General features: G+C 47.9%; 1 protein-coding gene across 1 annotated transcript in view; it reads left to right on the forward strand.

Annotated features, from left to right (window-relative positions):
* Positions 1-4: 4 nt before the first annotated feature.
* NUAK1 (NUAK family, SNF1-like kinase, 1) overlaps positions 5-19953 on the forward strand; it is a gene marked incomplete at its 5' end in the record, with an annotated part of 80799 nt that continues 60850 nt past the window's right edge. Inside the window, one exon of the mRNA XM_010853460.1 lies at positions 5-124. Within this exon, the coding sequence (XP_010851762.1) occupies positions 5-124 (120 nt within the window). The remainder of the gene's footprint in view (positions 125-19953) is intronic.

Consider the following 19953-nt stretch of genomic DNA (forward strand, 5'->3'; position numbering starts at 1 on the left):
GCACGGTGTGAAGCGGCATCACCACAAACACAACTTGAAGCACCGCTACGAGCTGCAGGAGACCCTGGGCAAAGGCACCTACGGCAAAGTCAAGCGGGCCACCGAGAGGTTTTCGGGCCGAGTGGTGAGTTGGGGGGACACCCGGCGGGCTCGGTCTAGACGCGGCTGGGGACGCAGCGCTCACGCGACGGGGTTTGGGGGCGCAGAGGGGGGGGTCTCTGGTCCGAGAGGGGGCTTCCCCGGAACCCCCAGACAGATTCCTCACTCTCACCCCCGCCCCCGCCGCTCCAGCCCCCCGTGGCTCAGGCGTGTCTTTCTCCCGAAACACTTGTTACATCCTGTCTGCGCATATTTTGGGGGTTTTGATCCCAGCAGCAAAGTAGTGTTTATGATTTGCAAACACTTTGCACCATCGGGACCGTTGGGGTCTCCCTCGCGGGCACGCATTCATGCCCTGGAATGCCTTATTGCTGTAACTCCACACACAGCCACATCCGCAGCTCGGAGCTGGTTCGCCTGGTCCCGTATCCTATGGATGAATGAGACCCCCCCCCCCATCCCCCCGCTCCCCCTTCATCCTCCCAGTCCCCGTCGCCGCGGTGCTGAGGTCGCTGCAAGGGAGGACGGACTCCTGCCTGTTTTTAAGAGAGAAGGTTAGGGAATAGAAGTGAAGGTTCAACACTCATGCCTGAGGGTTGTGACAGTTTGCTGCTGGCTTCTGGAAGGACTGAAATGCCTAGGGCATGGATAGCCATACTGAGTTGCAGATTCAATGGCCTTTCAGGCCCCGGCTGCAAGACTGCTGTATTGTGTAAGGGGTCTGACCCAGCCTCCCCACTCTTTGTGACAGCTGTAACCCTGCCAGGGTCCTAAGGCCATTTACTCAGCCCCAAGTAACATCTTGAGTGCTTTGGAGTCTTTGCATTGTCCCAACTTTGGCTTGTTGTCATTTTCCTTTCTGCAGAACAGGCCCTTGCAATCCACGCTGCTTGTGGCTAGAGGGTTGGGTTTAAAGTGACTGACTATTGCAGAAAGATTTTGTGTGGTGTGTGGCAGAAAATTAACATGGTTCTTTCATTTTCAGCGTTATCAGATGGATTTTAATCGATTGAGGGCCAAAGTCAGGAAGTAATTATGAAACTCCTTGTGCACACTTTTGGGGGGTGTTTGGGAGCCCAGGGTTGCTTATAAACTTAACAAATGATCACAGGGGAAAAGCAAAATGGGCTGCTGAATAAAGTAAGTGGTGGGTTGATGTCAGTATTTTTCTTTTGCATCTGTGCAGTGACAGTTCTGTGGACAAAACCTGACACCAATCAGAAAGTTCAGCCAGTCCAATTCTCAAATATTGGTTTATCTGGATAATTCCTTCGTTCTAGGCTTCACTCTTTGGGTTGATACAGCTTTATCCCAGATCCTAAAAATTAAAGTCCATTATAGATTAACTGGAAATTTGAGAGATTGTACATAGTATTTTAAAGCTGTCTCCTATCAACAAAATCTATAGCAAGTAGTCGAGAGGGCAGGTGCCATTTTTGTAGATTGAAAATTTTCAAGAGGAGATGCAGGAATGTCCTTTGAGGAGCACACTCGAAGGTCTGTGGAAGAGGAGGCTGAGAAACGTGCGCTTCATTCATGCTTTTTGTCTGAGGTGATATTCCCCAGGCTGGATGTTGAATAAGCAAAACCTAAGCCTAGCTCCTTGCTCATGTTGTCTTAATAGCTGTTGAAGAATCATGCTGGGAAGTTCGAAAGCGGAGTAATGAAAACCAGACGCGGTTGGAGCTGCAGGTTGAGGATGTGAGCTTGTGAGGGGTTGAGTGGTAAGGGTGTGTCTGGGATCTGTGAGGGGGCACAGACTCCGGAAGGCTGAGTAGCTTGCCGCCAACTGCAAGAGTGAAAGCTTGTCTTATGGCAGACATCTTTCTGAGCTTCACTGGGGCCTCAGGTATTCCCTCTGATAGCTGTCTGATCCACGGACTAGGATAGAACGAAAGGGACTGATTGCATCAGTAGGCGCGAGCCTGCCTTTCTCTTGTGGTGGGTGTCTCTTTCCCTTTATTTGCAGAAACTCTGAACATTCCTTCGGAATTTAATCGAATGGCCACTAGGGGGCGCCCTGAGAACGGAAGAGGCTCATTTCACAACAGCAAGCTGTTGGGTCCTCCTCTGTTGTCCAGCTCTCCGTTCAGTTTCCCATTGTGCTACTCATTACAGCTCAATCTCTTGTTTTACTCAAAGATTATGTAAAGATTCTCAATCTGGTAGCAGATCCACATCCAGAAACTGGCAATCCCCAGACTGCTTTCTACCTGATAAGCTTAGGATGTTAGCAAAATCATCTAAGTAGATGCATTAAGCAGATGAGAAAACAGATTGAGTGAAGGGAAGGCTTCCTTGACTTCAACTCCGTCCCCTCAGCCCCCCTCGTGGAGCACACTGCTCACAGATGGTGTCAGACCTTAAGTGAGAAACAGAAATTGTCAGGTGGAAAATTCCCTATGCCTGACTGGACAGAAAATAAAACATACGTTAGAAAAAATTGGTCAGCAAGTTGTTCTTGCCTGTACAGTGCTTGGTGACTCAGAATCTGTCAAGAGCAGCAAGAAATTTTCATCTGAAGTGTGACTTTGGAGTTTTCTTGTGGTTCCAAGGATACACTGAATATCCACTTGCTTTTGAGGTGCGATTCCAAATTCAGAGCACATTGTCTCAATTCTGCCTTTTAGGTCTTTGGGTAGAATTGCAAAGTGATGCTTTATTTTCGTTTGTACTCAAGCCTTTCCGAGCACTTTCCAAGAGGCGCCGCGCCTTTCAGCTGCTTTGCCAACGCAAGTGGCCCAAGTACAGTGCTGGGTGTTAGGCTGCCTGAGATGCTATGAAATCAGCACCCTTGAGACAGAGAATTGTTTAAGAACCTTGTGGCTTTTAATTGCACGTCTGGAATGGCCTTCTGAGTCAAACAGCACACCACGGAGCATCAGCATTCTGTGAAAGGCAGTTCGGAAGAGAGAGTTTGCAGAATCAGGAACTTGGAGTCAGCTGGTCCAGCCCTCTACGTGGTCCAGGCATTCTCCAGGCATCCTTTTCATCCCAAATGTAGTCTTGCTGCTACTGTCTGGGCATGTCTATGAGAAAGGACTCAAAGTGGCTTCTTCCAGAGTTTATAAGCTGCACAAGTGAGGCACTCTGGCAGAAGGACTAAGAGCCCTGGCTTATATTCAAATCCTGACTGATTCCTGACTAGCTTTGTGACTTTGGGCAAGCTATGTTAACCTTCAGAAGCCTCCATTTCCTCATCTGTAAAATGGGCTAGTATAGTACCACCTCATGAACTAGTTGTAAGAATTGAATAAAATAACCTATATGAAAGTGAAAGTTGCTCGGTTGTGTCTGACTCTTTGTGACCCCATGGACTATACAGTCCATGAAATTCTCCAGGCCGGAATACTGGAGTGGGTAGCTGTTCCCTTCTCCAGTGGATCTTCCCATCCCAGGGATTGAACCCAGGTCTCCCACATTGCAGGTGGATTCTTTGCCAGCTGAGCCACCAGGGAAGCCCTTAGAAAGCCTTAAAAGGGGAAATTAGCAAATTCAGTTTCTTTTTTTAGCAGATTTTTTTCCCCTTCATTTCACTTGGACTTTCATTTAGGTTTTAAGACCATCAGAGAGGCATGATGCATTGGACAATTAACTCACTCAGAGAGAGGTAGGAGAAATAAGCAACTTTTCAGGTTAATTAGGGAAGTGCACCCATAGGAAGCCAAGACCATCAGCCAGATTCTGATAGGATCTGAACACATTTCTAAGGCCTTGAATTTGGGCTTTGTTTATTGCACAACTTTCGTTTTGATACAGTTTCGGGCAGGGCTGCAGAGCGGGCCCTGTGTTATAACATGGCATTTTCTTTGAGCCAAGCTCCCTGGACCCTCAGGCTGCACTGAGAATTGCCAAAAAATCCAAGAGCAAAAATAAACAACGTTTTGGGGAGAGGTGTTATGCGATCAGCTCACCGTCAACTAAGTTCAACTCTCTCTCTGCTCCAAGTTATCTCTTGTGAGTAGTTTGAGGTGTGGTGTGAGCAGGAAGCAGGTCTCCGGGAGGGTCTGGCATGGGAATGGCAGAGCTGGTGGGTCAGTTGTGCCCCCAAATTACTATGATGCCTTGGGATGGGTGATGGAGCATCCTTACCCGGCAAAGCAACTGATTTGACTAAAAGTGGGCATTTTAAGCACTGGCCCAAAGTTATTCATAGCTTGATGCTGGAAAACTGCAGCTCAGGGGTGCAAATTAGTAAGCTGGCCTGCCGAACCAGGGGTGGATGACTGTCATATGCAGGGTGGCTGGGGTACCATATTGCAGCTAAGGCCCAAACCCAGTTTTAAGGTATAAGGGACCTCGACAGATGTGTAGTCCAAACTTTTCATCCATCCTTAAGGTGAGAAAAATAAGGCACAGAATTGTCAAGTGACTTCTCTGAGGTTGCACAGCTGGTAACTGAGTAGGCTGAGTCTAAAAAACCCAATTCTTCATTTGGTATTTCTCCATCACTCATTTAATACATCTTTACTAGAACAAGACATGATCTTTACTCTTAAAGAGTTTATAATCTAAAAAAAAAAAAGGAGTTTATAATCTAGTAGCAATGATGAAATGTACTTACAAATATTGAACTAATTTTGCTCAGTTCAGCAAAGATTTATTACCATCTGCCATATGCTTCTCACCATGTTAAATTCTGGGGCATACACATGGATAAGACCTAAGGAACTTATAGTCTGGTGGAAGAGACAAGAGTGAGCAGTTGCTAGGCTGTGGGTACCTCTTCTGTACAGGAATTGATTACTTCTGGAGATTTTCAAGTTGAAACATAGCTCATTGAAGATCAGTTCATTAACTTGAGTGCCATGCTAGATAGGAACACCCCCTCCCTCAAATGCCACAACTGCTCTTATTACTACCAGCCAATATTTTTGAGAGTTTGGGGTATGTCAGGCTGTGCTAAGTGCTTTACAGATATTTTCTCATGTCTGATTGTCACCATGACCCTAAGAGGCACGCACTCACCTCAGACCCATTCAACAGATGGGGAAAACAATACTTGGGGAGTTTAAGTAACTTGCCCAGGGTTAAGTAGCAAGGAAGCATCAGACAAGTCTATTTTGAGACCCACTGCTGCTGGAGACATGGAGAACCTTTTATCTTTGTTGTGACCTCCGGATTTGGATGTGGTATTTTGCTCCTGTTCAAGAGAACTAGCCATGAGGAGATGCTTTTCCTGAGAGGTTTCTCATTGTTCAGGAAGGGGATTGAGAGAGGGCCAGGGAATACTGTAGGATTAGGGAGGGCAAGGGCTGTTGAAGATGACCCTTGATTTGTATTTCCAAAGACCGAAATATGGAAGCTTTCAGGCAGAGGGCAGATTCTGGGGTGAGCAGGCCAGATGTCTTGGAATATGGGCTTTATGCAGTAGGAGGCAAGGCAGGTAAGATAGGAATAGGGGGATAATAATAACATTTAATAACAATAAATAATAGCAGCTAATTCTTCTTGAGTGCTTATAACGTGCCAGGTCCATTTAACTAATTTAATTCTCATAACAATCCTGTAATCGTCTCATCTTCCAGATGAAGAGGCTGAGTCACAGAGAGGTTCGCTAGCCTGCTGAGGTCACACGCTGCAGCAGAGTCGGGGCCTGGACTCAGGCAGTGTGAACGTGAAGACTGTGGCCAGCTCCCTTCCCCTAGGTGGGCTGAGCTGGGCTCTGATCACAGCGGGGCTCCGAGCCCAGGGATCTGCAGTGCTGGCTTGGAGCAGGGAGCCAACCTGGAGGTTTTCTCAAGAGCTGAGCTATGAGAAGATAAAGATCGGAATGGTGTCAGGGGTGAGGGCGGGGAGAGAGGTCTGCTTGTTGGGCCACGAGTCTGTTAATGAAGCAGGTCCAGGAGCGCTTCTCCTGGGCACACACTGAGTTCTTTGTGCCTTCAGCAGCCTCAGGTTCTGGAATCCCTTGGGGCCCTCTGGAAGTCAGCTGGTTCACTTTGCAGCGACAGAAGTGCTCCCTCACCACTCCAGGATGTCTGATCTCACTTCCTCCCAGGAAGCTGCAGGAGATAAGGATTGAGTCAAGGTGTCTTGTCTGCTGACAAGTCCCATCCAGCCATCTTGGATCTGCTGTCCATTCCTAGCAGAGTGCCAGGCACATAGGAGGTCCCGGGCAAAAGGCTTGTGGGATGGCACAGAAGGGAATACAATAGTGAGTAACTATTTCAGGAGGTATGGGAGCTGTAGGTCATCACCCCTGACCTCAAAGAGCTTTCTGATTTGTGGGCTTGAAAAGACAATGGCTGGAAATGAATGGCGGGTAACATAGCAGTGTCTGCAAAGTCAGGCAGACCCTTCCCTGCTCGAATTCCCATTCGGTCTTGTGCTCGTGGAGAGGAGAGAGCCGTCCTGGCTGTGGCTTCCTGTCCTCAGTGGCCCCGGAGTCAGACAGCTTAAGTCTCATTTGTCTTTCCCACATGAAAGTCCTGGAGCATCTGTAAGTTATGATTTGCGAAGTATCTGCTTTAAAGCAGAATGCATTTATCATCCCGCCAGCCCAGACGACACTGTGCAGTGCAGGAATGAGAAGATCCCAGGCCCAGGGCCCAGGAGGGGCCGGGCCAGATGACCCACCCGTGAGTGGAGTCTGGCTGTATTGATAAAATTCTCTGGAAATGGTCCAGAGGCAGCCAGATGTTGACTTCACAGTGAGGCTCTTCAGTAAACTTTTAACTGCATGTTCAACCCGGGGCTGGGCTAAAGATTCCCTATCATGAAGACACAGCCTCCACTAGGGTCGTCCCATCTTTTCCTTTCCTTCTGGCAAGGTATATTTCCCGAGGGCTTCCTAAAGTGCCCAGGACAGTGGGAAGTTTCAGAACAGAATATGACAAGTCCTGCCATGGAGGTACTGAGGACTTAGTTGGGGCGTGTCATGAACACATCTGGAATAACTGAGCACAGCACAAGGGTATGAATGAGGAGGAAGAAATGGCTGTAGAATCAGACAGACTTGGGTTCCTATTCTCCCCTGCAGCTCAGCACCTGGATGATCCTGGGCAAAATCACATATTTCCTCTGAGCTTCTGTTTTCTCTTCTAGAAAATGCGGCTGCCAACATACAACAAAGTGGGATTGCCATGAGAAGTAGGACTGGGAGCCTTCCGATGCAGAGCTTGTGCATATTAGGCTCTTGGAAATCAGAGCTAGTGAGAAGTGCAAGCAACGAGCACCTTGGTGGCCTTCTTATTCCTGGTCGTGGCTGTCCCTGCTTTAAACTTTCGCATGGGTGGCTGAGGACTTAAACTCTGAATTTGCATATCCTTCAAGTCCTGCCTGGCTGCCCAACTCTTGCTTCCATATCCTCTTGTCTTGGGCCTGTATCAGTTTCCTCCAGAGCTTGTGGGTTTGATGATTTGTCTGTACACACACCCTCCCCTTCCTCCCCCATTAGGAGGGAGGCAGGGTCACTGTCTTACCACTGCATCCTGGCCTGTAGCCAGGCAATATAGTAGATGCTCAGTGTGAATGAATGAATGAATGAATAAACAGCTGCATGAAGAGTACACCAGCAGTCCTGAGAAGGGAGGGGTCTGTGGAGGTGGGAGGCAGCAGGGAAGGCCCCTTGGGCCCCCATCCTCCCCCTTTTCCGGGTCACCCCTCTCCTTATCACCCTTTGGACAGCTGTGGAGGGTCGGCCCAGCATGGCCAGGTGCCTTTCCATCATAGCTCTGCGCTGAGGCTGCAGGGAGGAAGAAGGGAGCTGATTCCCACCCTTGGCGGCTGCTTCCCGCAGTTCTTTGCAACTCTCTGGTCTCCCTGGTCACTCCCACACTTCCGGGAGCCACCAGCAACCGCCCCCCTTCACTGCATCCCCCACCCTGTCTGAGAATCCCCGGTGATCAGCTCTGGGAGTAGGCAAGCTTGAGATGCAAAATGCATTTGCAAGATTTTCAAAACATTTTCTCCCTGGGTTGTAAATCAAGTACTTAAAGAATTGTAAACCAGCTGGAGTGCAGAGTTAATGTATGTCTGGAAAAAAACACCGTCGTGATTTGCCTTTAAAACTTGAGAAAAGAATTCCACTTGGTTTACTTTCATTAGAGGTATTGAGGGGCAGCCAGAGGTGTTTAATGGGAGGGTGTTTAATGGGAGGGTGCTAAGAGGCCGCCATGGTTGGTTCCCTCTTTCCCTGGAAGGGAGGGGAAGGGCGGTGTCCAGATGGCTCAGAGCGCAGCTTGCATCTCTGTGGCCAAAGGGGCAATTCCCCAGCGTAAGAAAAGGGAGCTGCTGCTTTGTCAGTGTTTCCTTACGATCCCGTCCCCTCCCGCTGGTGTCACACTTTGTGTATCGCTAGTTCTTCTGACTCTAAAGCCACGGAGGCAACTGATGGGTGCAGGTTGGAGGGAATCCTTGCTGGCTGTTGTCATTTCATTGTGATTGGGCTCAGTTCATGTATGATTCACCCCAGCTGCCAAGGACACTCATAACCCCAAGCTCCTACAGGAAGGTGGAAGGAAAGTGTACAAAAGGAGTGGTTCTGAGTCTGCCTCTGGAGCCAGGCACTGGGGTTTGAGACCCTGCTCTAACATCCTGTGTAAATTTGAGACTCAGTTTCTTCATCTATGAAATGGGGAGTGGTTGTGAGGATCAACGAATTGTCTGTCGAATTCTTAGAAAAGTGTTTGGCCCATAGAGAAATGTTATTCTTGAAGGAGCCCTCTTCTTGGGAAAGGCGGGACAGGGGCTCAGCTGTCTTTGTATTTCCAGCAGCCTGGGCACGGGACAGCACACAGTAGGTGCCCCAGTGTTGAATCCCTTTTCTTCACCTATAAATCGAGAGACCAAGACAAAATGCTCAGCAAGGTCCCTGCCAGCTCATAGGAAGAGAATCCTGGGATTTGCTGAATGGAACTGATGAAACAGACTTCATTTCCTCTTGCCTGGTTTTTGGCAGGAGGTCTCTTTGTTGCGGGAAAGGGAAGTATCTTTGGCTCCCCAAACCCTTTTAAGATTGTTTGGTGCAGGCTTTGTCAAGTGTAGGGAGAGCCTGCATTTCCTTTCAGCTCAAGGCAGACATTGCTTTTTAAGCTTGTTTATGAAGTGGGTTCTGGACAACCCATGTGAGTTAGAAAATACTTTCAAAGAAGCTATCAGTTTTCTCATCTATAAAATGGCATGATGGTAGAACCTACTTCCCAGGTTGTCAGGGACTGTGCCAAGAACAGTGCCTGACATGTAGCTGGTTGTCAATAATTATAGACTGTTATTATTCAGGATTCAGAGGAAGGCAGTCTCATGTTCTGCTGGGTTGCTTGATGGGATCTTCACTCATTCCTTGGGTACTTTTAGTTTAGGGGACTTTGCCTTGGAGGCTGGAGGCCTGTGGCCACCTCTGCTCTCTGTTGTGCATTTGGGTGTCCCCGTGGTTTTAGCAGTGATGGGGGGCATTCGGCATCCAGGGAGTTCCTTCATCCGGGGGACAGGTGGGTGGAGGCAAGGCTTCAAGGAGGAGGCCCTCTCCCCACGGAAAGGCATGTTTTTGGCAGCCTCATTTAAAAGGCAGAATAGATGCTCATGTTTACTACTCTGCCATCCTTAAAGATGAAGTCACGCCATCAGACTCACTTCTGTGGAGCACTTTATATCCACCAGGCCTTGGGGTAAGTGTGTTGCCTGCATCGTCTCACTGAATTCCTGGTCATTCTTAGACCCTCCCTCCTCCAAGAGAGATGCTATCACAGCCCCCGTTTTACTGCAGAGGGAACTGAAGCCCCCAGGGATGCACTGTCTGTGACGACCTGGGGATGATGGCTGGAATGAAACTCACGTCTGTCTGAGCTCTCGGCTGTGACTCTAGATGGCTTCCAAGAAGTAGAAACAGGTGTCAGTTTTCCTTCTGCCTCTCCCAGGTCGCACGTTTAAACATATTTGTGCACATTTTGGCTGAGCTCTTGTTCTGTGCCAGGCACTGTGTGGGCACTGGGGAGGCCGGGACAAGGGGACAGAGTATAGCCTCTGCCCCAGAGGAACTCAACCAGCTCTGGGTTCTAGAACATGCAGCTGCCCTTTGTCATTTCTACATCCCCAGCCTCCCAGCCTTTGTGGTGCGCACTTACCCCTCCCGCCCGTCTATTGAAGGAGACCCATTCCCTGTTGTGTGTTTTTTCCCTTTCTCTCATCTCTTAGAATTTCATTGCTTTGTATCAGATACTTTGGTTATACAGCCTTGACTTTCTTGTTATCAACTAGAAGAGCTGCCAGCAAACTTTGAGAAGCTCTCAGCGGTCCTTGATGTAACATTCCAGCTTGTCTAGCTCTGGGTAGACTAGAAAGTGAATCTTTCTCACTTAGCAGAAGCCGTGGGAGGGAAGAGACCGAGACTTGGGTTGACCTGGTGAGCTCAGCCCAGCACATGGACGTGTTTGAATGGAAAGGCAGGACTGTGATGCACCCGCTCAGGAGAACCTCACTTTGCGTCTTCCTCACAGTTAATTGATCTCTGTTTCCCAGGCAGAATCAAATGGAATGCTCTGGGAGGGAATCAGTGTGTGAGTGGGAATGCTGGCAGCTGGTGGTATCAATCCTGGAGATGGGAGGGATGAAGTGGAAATCTCCACTGATTCGTAGCCACCTTCTTGAATGTGTAGGAAGGTCCAGAGTGGAAGGACGATCCTTTCCCTAATGATCATAATAGCAGGAAACACGCATTGAACGGTGCATGTGTGCCAGGCACTGTTCTAACCACTTTAGGGGCCTTCTCTCCTTTGAACCTGCATTATTAGTATGTTCATTTTGCAGACCGGGAAGGAAAGTCTTAGAGAAGTCACATGACTTTCGCAGAGTCATGGAGCTGGGCTCTAGGCCTGGGCCATCTGCCTTCAGGTTCAAGGTATAATTGCTGGGCCTCTCACGGGTGTGGATCCTTGGAATCTTCTGCAGCTTCCTGCTTTGGTTCTTCACACACACTTGGGGGCCAGGGGTGGAGTCCCACTGAAGCCAGCCAGACTCACTGTTGTCTCCGGGCTTGTGAAAATAGCAACTGGAGGAACTTGTTTCTGTGAAGCCAGTTGTTCCATGTCTTACTCCTGGTGCCTGGTTCCGTGTCTGGTGCACAGGAAGAAGGCGGTCCATGTTGGCTGAATGGCTGTGGAGTGTTAGGAGTCTGGGGATGTGGTCAGGAAGCTTGGGGGCTGGTTCCTCCATTGCACCATGTGAGCCGCTTGACCTTGGGAGAATTATATCCCCTTTTCTGTACTTCTTCAGCTACTTTCTCTGTGAGATGAGCGTTCTAGGATTGATTTGGACTTCCACTCCAGCCCCATCCAGATTCTGCAATTGGTGAGCCTTTAGGTCTGGTCTCCAAATTGCTTCAAAGTGGGAGTCACTGAATCCTCCGTTGTTGGTCTCCCTTCCCTGGAAGGCGGGCTCTCCCAGGGCTTGGATTTTCACCAGTTTTGTCTCCTGGTGTAGCCCAAGTGCCTCGCACAGTGCCTGGCAAATCAGTATTGTTGACCTGCCTGCATGCATGCCTGAATGAATGATTGCAGGTATCTCTCTTGCTGATGAAATCTCAGGATATCAAAAATTCTGTCACTAAAGCCCAAGAAGAAAGTTAAGGAGCAAAAGTACAATTTTCCAGGAAAAACACCCTCTTTATAAAGCCAAGATGCAGCCGAGATGGGGACAGTTATTATCCCTGCTAGCCGAGGGATTAGGGAGGCCGGCAGGATTCCTCGATTTTTCATCATCTGGTGATGCTTTTTGCAAACCACAAAGAAAACAAAACAAAAACAAAAACTCTCCCATCCCTCCCCTCCCCACCCCACCGCCTTCTTTAATGTCAAGCTGAAAGAGCCCTTGCTGGTTGAAACAGCTCATGAAGGAAGAAATTATAACAAATATTTTGCATTTCTCTGGTGGCAGCACAGTCTGAATTCCTTTCAGCCCCACAATGAGTTCTAATTTTATGAAATGTTTGGATTAGCCACCAATTTTCCGGTGGAATTTAGGAGGCTTGTATTCGTACTTATGCTTGAAGCAAAGAAATCTCGTAAAATCCATGCAAGGCCCAGTGGGATGTTGTAGCCAAGGACAAAATGACCGTCAGTGGAATGACGGGACGAGAGAGATCTCTTTGGCAGCTGTGGGCAGGCTTGGTGGATGATGGGATGTTCTTGAACCACGGTCTCTGGGGCTTGGCCGGGCTGCATACCACTTCCAACTGATCGTGGCCTATAAAAATTCCAGCCCAAGTACAATGCCTTGTACCTGACCTTGTTCTTTCGATTCCCAGAGCCAGAGAATGTTAGAGCATCTGGTAATTGGGTGAGAGGCATTTGATAACACATGGTGCTTGACCCCCCTCACCCCCCGGCATAGCACTGAGTGCCTTGTGTTATAATTTCCCGTTTACTAATCTCTTTCCTCCTCCAGACCTGCACTGTCTCTTGTGGACACATGTGCCTATTAAAATTAACATTCATTACAATGAAATAAAATTAAAACCTTAAGTTCCTTAAGCCACATGGTAAGTGCTAGATAACCCTACGGGGCCAGTGGCAACCATCGGACAGTGTGGGGAAGATAATTTCCATCATCACAGAAAGTTCTAAAGGATGGTGTTGCTCTAGAGGCTGAGCTTAATGACAGCATGCTCCATCCGCTTCCTTGTTTATTAGCTCCATTCATAGCTCTTGTCACCATCTGTAATTACCTCTAAGCAACCTCATTCATCATCTTTTCTGCATTTCCAGGGTCTAGTACAGTTACCTAGTATATAGTAAGCATGGTGAAGATTTTGAGTAAATGAATGAAGTTGTCTGTCTGATTTAGCATCACTTTGCATGTAGCTGCCATATAGCAGACCTTGACTGAATACTTTCAGAGTTGTAACGCTTGAATGGATTCACCTGATACCTGTCCAGCATGTAGTATATGTCAGGCATACTCTGTGCAAGGCTTAAAGGCTGTGATGGTGAGCAAATGGACATGACTCTAGTTAAGGAGCTTAGCCAGTCTAAGGGCTCTTAGATTTGCAGGGACATGGGAGTCTCTGGGTGTGCCTGTTAAAATGTACCATCCTTCACACCCACCCCAGAGAGCTTGGTCCAGCGGGGTAGGGGGACTTATGGAGACCTGGGAGTCTTCAGCAATTTGACCAAATACCACAAGGAAACGTGATGGGGTTGGTCCATGGTATGTCCTTGGGAAACACAACAGTGGGAAGCTCTCTGCATTCATCTGAGGATAATATCACCCCACTTTCTTCACTCCACCTTTTGTGATACCTGGAGCCCTCCTAAGACTGCAGACCTTTATATTGGAGCCATAGTTTGAGATCTCTTTGTCTGTTATTATCCCATGGAGGAATAACAATAATAGCAAACAATTACTTAGCAGGAATTGGGTCAGGCAGTAGTCTAAGCTTGTTGAATCATTGACTTAATTCATGGTCCCCCTAGGAGATGCCCAGCATTATCATCCCCATTTTACAGTGGATAAACTGAGGCACAGAAAATTAAGTCACTGGCCCATGTTTACACTACTTGTAGGTGGAATTCCAACCCTGAAGTGCTGTGAAGCTGCTGCTCTCAGTCACTGGGCCTTGAGCTGCTGCTCCCCAAAAGTCAAATGTGCCTTTATATCCTTTTCTGCCAGTTACTCAGAATCAAAGTTCCAGGTATATTTATGAAATGCCTGTTTAGGGACTTAACACGTGTAGGCCTTAGGAACTCTGTGGATCTACAAATGCCCATCCCTGGCTTCAGGGAGCATAATTCATTCAGACATTCCCTTGGGCTTAAGATGACCTTGCCCTGTGTGGTGCTGGAAGGTGAAAGAGGCTTGCAGCTCATAGAGGAGACAGAGGCAGGGGCAGGGACCTCCCAAGAAAGTGTTGCCCCCAGGTTAGGTTGTCCTCTGGACAGGAAGAGCAAAGCAAATCTTACCAACTAGCTGTTCCCTCATTTTGCTGCTTGGGACTCCATTCTTTACATAGTTTTGCTGTAGAATATGCCTATTTCGGGGCTTCCCCGGTGGCTCAGCAGTAAAGAATCCGCCTGCAATGCAGGAGCCCACAGGAGACGTGGGTTTGATTCCTGGGTGGGGAAGATTCCCTAGAGGAGGGCATGGCAACCCACTCTAGTATTTTTTTGCCCAGAGAATCCCTTGGACAGAGGAGCCTAGCAGGCTATAGTTCATAGGGTCGCAAAGAGTCAGACATGACTGGAGCGACTTAGCACACAAGCCCATATCACCCAGTAGGGGTTCTGAGTGTGGATATTTTGTGTGTATGATGGGGGGGATTCAACATAAGGAACGACGTGCCCTTTCCCCCCACCTAGCAAGGCAGGCAACCCCTTAGAGTTGAGAGATGCCAGAACTCCTGACCCTCTTGGGAGAACCTTGAAAGAAGAAGAATAAAGTGAGCTTGGTAGGATAATCGCCCTCTGTAAGTGTTTCCATGCCTCATTCCATTTCACAGTGACTCTGTCGTGAAGTGACCATTATCCTTACTTTGCGCTTAGAGAAGTTGATCTTCAGAAAGGGTAACTCATCTGCTCAAGGAAGCAGGGTAGCACCTGAGTTAAAGACTCAGGCACATTTGACCCCACTGTGGGCTCTTCCCCCTACACTGTGGGTTCTCCATCCTGCTGAGCATTAGAATAGCCTAGGGCCCTTTTAGAAGCTCTCGAGGATGGGGCCCATTTTTGAACAGATGCCTCAGTGCATAGCTGAGTCCATGGTGGAGCCTGTTGACAACAGGGGCCCTAGGGTCTGCAACTCCTGAAGGTGTCCCTTCTGTGCCTGGTCACCCTAGGACCTTGCCCGCAGCAAGGCAAGGCCCCTCCCCTGTGTGGCCTCCTTCCTCCAGGGAGGGCTGGTGGGGCCTAAGCCATCCCACTGGACCTGAGCCGGGGACCTTTTGCTCCGTTGCATCAGAGGCTGCCCGTAAATCGGCAGCTGGCTTGTTTTCTTTTTAGGCTTCAATTGTAGCGACCTTTGTGCGTCTGTTTATTTCAGGGAAATAATTCCATCCTGCAAAATCGATTCCCTGAGTGCTACAGAAGTACATTTGGAGGGACTTCTTTACTGGGGTGACCCGAATTGTCCCCTTTCAAAAGAGACTACAGCTGTTCCTTGTCTCCCAACCCCCGTCTCCCTTTGCCCTCTGACACCGTCCTCTCAACCTCGTATTTGGAAGGTTTTGCTGCAGGATTTTTACTTACACACATTTCTGCATATGGCCTATTTGTTAATAACAATAATTTAAAAAGCAGTTTCGTAGCACGTACTGTATGTTGGACAGTATTGGGCATTTTTTATACATTGTCTCATTGCATTTCGCCTTTTCTTGGCAATAATGAGTGTAAACACTTCTGAAATCTGGGGATCTTTATCCTTGAGTGGGGGAAGTTACAGTTGTAGCCTGGTTTGCTGGTGTTTTTTGGAGGATGAGGAGAGGGGGCTTCCCGGGTAGCTCAGTTGGTAAAGAATCCACCTGCAATGTAGGAGACTCCAGTTCAATTCCTAGGTTGGGAAGATCCGCTAGAGAAGGATTAAGCTTCCCACTCAAGTATTCTTGGGCATCCCTGGTGGTTCAGATGGTAAAGAATCCACCTGCAATGCGGGAGACCTGAGTTTTGTCCCTAAGTTGGGAAGACCCTCTGGAAAAGGGAATGGCTACCCACTCCAGTATTCTTGCCTGGAGAATCCCTTGGACAGAGGAGCCTGGCAGGCTGCAGTCCATGGGGTCACAAAGAGTTGGACATGACTGAGTGACTTTCATTCTTCACTTTCACACACTGGGAGGATGAGATGTCCCATGGACTATAGAAGCTGCCATATTGGGGCAGTTGGCTTGGCTGGGATGGTGGTCGGTCATTGGCTGATTGAACAGAAGAGGGCAGGAAAAGCAGAAGGCAGCCCAGCAGTCTCTAGGATTCAACCTGCCATGAGTCCCAATCAAGAAAGTGGAGAATTATCATTAGTCTGATGCATTGGTCAAGTGGAAATACTAAAAAGTTATAAGAGAGCTCCGTATATATTTTTTCAGGTAATTGAAACTCGTCCATGTACAAGCCAGTCTTTTTAAAAAAATTGTAGCCGTTTCTTAAGGAAATGTTTCTCAAGATTTCTCAAGATGTACACTTCCTTCCTTCTTAAAGCAAAGTACCTCGAAGGTAGTTAAACATTTTCTTGATGTCTTTGGGGGAACTTCTAGACTGTTCTCAGTGCTGTATTGTGGCGATCCCATGCCTGCTGTTCATAGTTTCTCAATCTGCTCCTTCATCAGCTTCCATGACTTTTTGTGACCCTTTTACACGATAATGTTTTTCTTTCACCTCTAGCAAACATAATGCATGCTCGGTAACTGAAAACTCACAAGGTACAGAAAAGTTAAAGATGAAAGGTAAAGCTAGTTATCCTGCCTTGATCCATCAGTGAGGCTGTCTGTAGTGGCTTCCTAGTTTCATGTTCCCACTTCCCTACAGATTTGCCATGACAAGCTTATTAGAACCATGGTAGCAGGAAGACGCTGGGCGACCATATTCAGGGGCTCAGTGGATAGATTCTAGGCCATTTCTTGGAGTGGCTTTTCTAAGAGTTTATTTCCCTTCCTCATACAATCTTCAGAGATGAATGGGCCACAAATCTAGAAATGAATCTAGAAATGAACCTAGAGTCTAGAATCGTGACAGTGAATCTAGAAAAGTACTGTTTTCTCATGTAATGGAATGAGCCATTTTGGGGGGAGTTGGGCCAGCCAGACTCACTCAGTTTAGTATGTGGGTGAGCTGGTTCTGTTGATTCAGGGTCCACTGCATTTTCCATTTTGTTCACATTTTGCCTGTGTTCCAGATTGTGGGTTAAGGGATAAATGACTTCGGAGTATTTGGAAAACTAAAACCAGGAGAAAACCTACCTTCACCTCATTCACCTAGGTTGCTCAAGTGACAGATTTTTTAACTTCTGAAGGAGTAGGAAGCAGGATGCAGGGCTTTCCTGGTGGCTCAGTGATAAAGAATCCGCTTGCCAATGCAGGAGACAGATTCGATTCCTGGCCTGGGAGGATCCCACATGCTGTGGAGCAACTAAGCATGCTCGCCACAGCTATTGAGCCTGTGCTGTAGAGCCAGGGAACCACAATTGCTGAAGCTTGCATGCCCTAGAACCCGTGCTCCGGCACAAGGGAAGCCACTGCAATGAGAAGCCCGCATACTGCAACTGGAGAGTAGCCTGGGCTTGCTGCAACTAAAGCCTGCACGGCCACAAAGACCCAGCACAGCCAAAAATAAATACATAAATAAATAAAATTAATTAAAAAAAGAGAAGCAGGATGCAGCCTCCTCTTCAGCATGCCAGACCTACTGTCTTTTTGAACATCAGTCTTAGATTAATACCGAGATGGACGCAGAAGCACACTTGAAAGCAACTTGCATCAGTCTCCATACATAGCTTACATTTTATGACCTGCTTAGAGATGCAGGGCGCATAAATCTCGGGGAGGACGGTCTTATTTACTTGTTCGTGTTTTCTGCAGATGGGGCGCTTGCATCAGAGCCTGGCTGGCCTCAGATGTCAGCTCCAGGATATTTTAGCTGAACTGTATGAGTCCATTAAACAAATGTAAGAGTTTTGGGGCAAGGAGGGCTGTGTCTCAAACCAAATGTTTTACATGGAGAACATCTGGGGAATATTGGTATTTGTGTGTACAGTACATCAGAAAGCAGCTTGGCGGGCTTCAGCTGGGATGTTTCTGGCCTGTGGTTGCTGGATTTGACAGTTTTGTTGTAAGGGAATGGTTCTTATGAAGTGTTGCCATAAAGGCAAGGCTTGGTCCAGGAAGGGGTGTCCTCGTTTAGCCGTGCACTCAAATTGCTCTGATTAGCTCTCCGGCCAGATCGCCCACGGGGAATAGTTCTATATCTGAACTAGTTTTTCCCCAAGGTTTAAATGACAGAAAAAGGAAGCATCGCAGTGCTAGGACTTGGGGTGTTTCTTCTTTTCCCTGTGGTTCCATTTGATGACACTTGGAAACAGGTATGTCCCAGGTAGTATTGGGTGCACAATTCAGGTACCTCGGTTGAACTTGGGATGTTGCATTGATGACCTGCAGGGACTCGGGGCACTCCTTTCCCCAGTATTAGTTTCCTTCTTCTGCAAAATAAGTAGCCTGCCTTATGGGTTGTAGAAAGTGCAAAATAAAGTGGATGACATTGTATACATGGCAGTTGTTGTTTAGTCGCTAAGTCACGTCCGACTTTTTGTGACCCCATGGATTGTGTAGCCCGCCAGCCTCCTCTGTCCATTGGGTTATCCTGGCAAGAATGCTGGGGGGAGGGGAGCACAATTCAGTTTATAACAACTGGTAAATATTTTATAGGGGCTTCCCAGGTGGCGCAGTAGTAAGGAATCCCCTACCAGTGCAGGAGACTCGGGTTTGATCCCTAGATTGGGAAGATCCCCTAGAGTAGGAAATGGCAACCCGCTCCAGTATTCTTGCTTGGAAAATTCCATGGACAGAGGAGCCTGGTGGGCTACAGTCCATGGGGTGGCAAAGAGTTGGACATGACTGAGCACACACACACACATATTTTATAGGGGTGAACATCATTTGGCAGAGAATATAGTTGGACTTCCTGTACCTCTTTTGCAAGATAGATCAAAATGACCTGACTGGACCCCCTGTCAACCAGAAAAGAAAAGGGCAAAACTCCATAATAATTTACTCTGGCTTTATTGGGGCGTGAGAGGAAATTGTAAAAATTAACCTTCCTGGGTCCTGATGATGGTATTTTGACTAGTACTAGTGAAGTGAAGTAGTCAGAGGTCCATCTTATACTGGAGGTGATGGAGAGTAAGGCTCACAACAAGAGGCGTATAAGGGGACAGGGCAGGGTCTCTTTGTTGGGGATGGGACAATTCATACTCTGAGCATAGTGGGACTCGTTTCCGTTTTTAGGAGCAAGAGTGAGACTCAGGGGTGGAGATGGGGAGTGAGGCAGGGAAGGACTTCTCACGAGGCCCTGCCTCTGCACACAGACATCAGTTTCTGCCTGTTACCTCACAAAAGAACCCTTTGCCAGGGACTCAGAGTCCTAGAAAGAGCATCTCCTTGGCCAAACCCTGGGTCACGTGTCTACTCATTGGCACAGGGAACGTGAAGCATCTCGTCTGGTAGTCTCTATAAAACTGTATCCAGTGGGATAGGGGTGATCCCCAGTGCAAAGTCAGGGTGCTCCTACTAGTAGAAGGATGAACAGGTGCAGGGCAGGACAGAGCCCACCTGTTCTTTGCCCTCTCTAGGGAATTACAAGCAACCGGAAGGGTAGGCCCATGATCTGCTAAACCTTGATCAGTGCCTTATCCAGAGCAGATTTCCCAGAATTGCTTGCTGGAGAATTGACTCGTTGTTGCATCATTTTAGGGGTGCACTTCCCAGACCCTCCTGTCTGATTCTGGCCTTTGTTCAGCTGTGTTGACTGATCCCACAGAGAGCAGCAAGGAACAGCAGAGGTTGTGTTTTTGAAGATGAAATGATTTAAATTAAAAAAAGAAAAGACTTAGGGTGGGGACAAAGCAGTGCAGTGTGGCTTTGGTGGGACCTGCATCTCCAGAGACTCTGATTCAGCTCTTTCTTTTTTTTTTCCTCTAAACATGCACTAAATGCCAGGCCCTGTGCGCCTTGCTTTGTCAGTGTTGGTACCGAATTTCGGAATGTGGTCTTTGGGTTTAGTGAGACCCAGCTCTCCTATTCATTAGTCGTGTGCCCTGGGGCAAGTTATTCACCTCCCTCAGACTCAGTTTAAATTAATCAAGCAAGCAGAAATAATGTTTTAGCAAGACTTTAATGAGTGAACGAGCAGTGGAGAGGTTTAACAGAGTGGTGCCCAGTGCCTGGCA

Source organism: Bison bison, unplaced genomic scaffold (genome assembly GCF_000754665.1).
Source record: "Bison bison bison isolate TAMUID 2011002044 unplaced genomic scaffold, Bison_UMD1.0 scf7180017864327, whole genome shotgun sequence".
In the NCBI taxonomy this organism is placed as follows: Eukaryota; Metazoa; Chordata; class Mammalia; order Artiodactyla; family Bovidae; genus Bison; species Bison bison.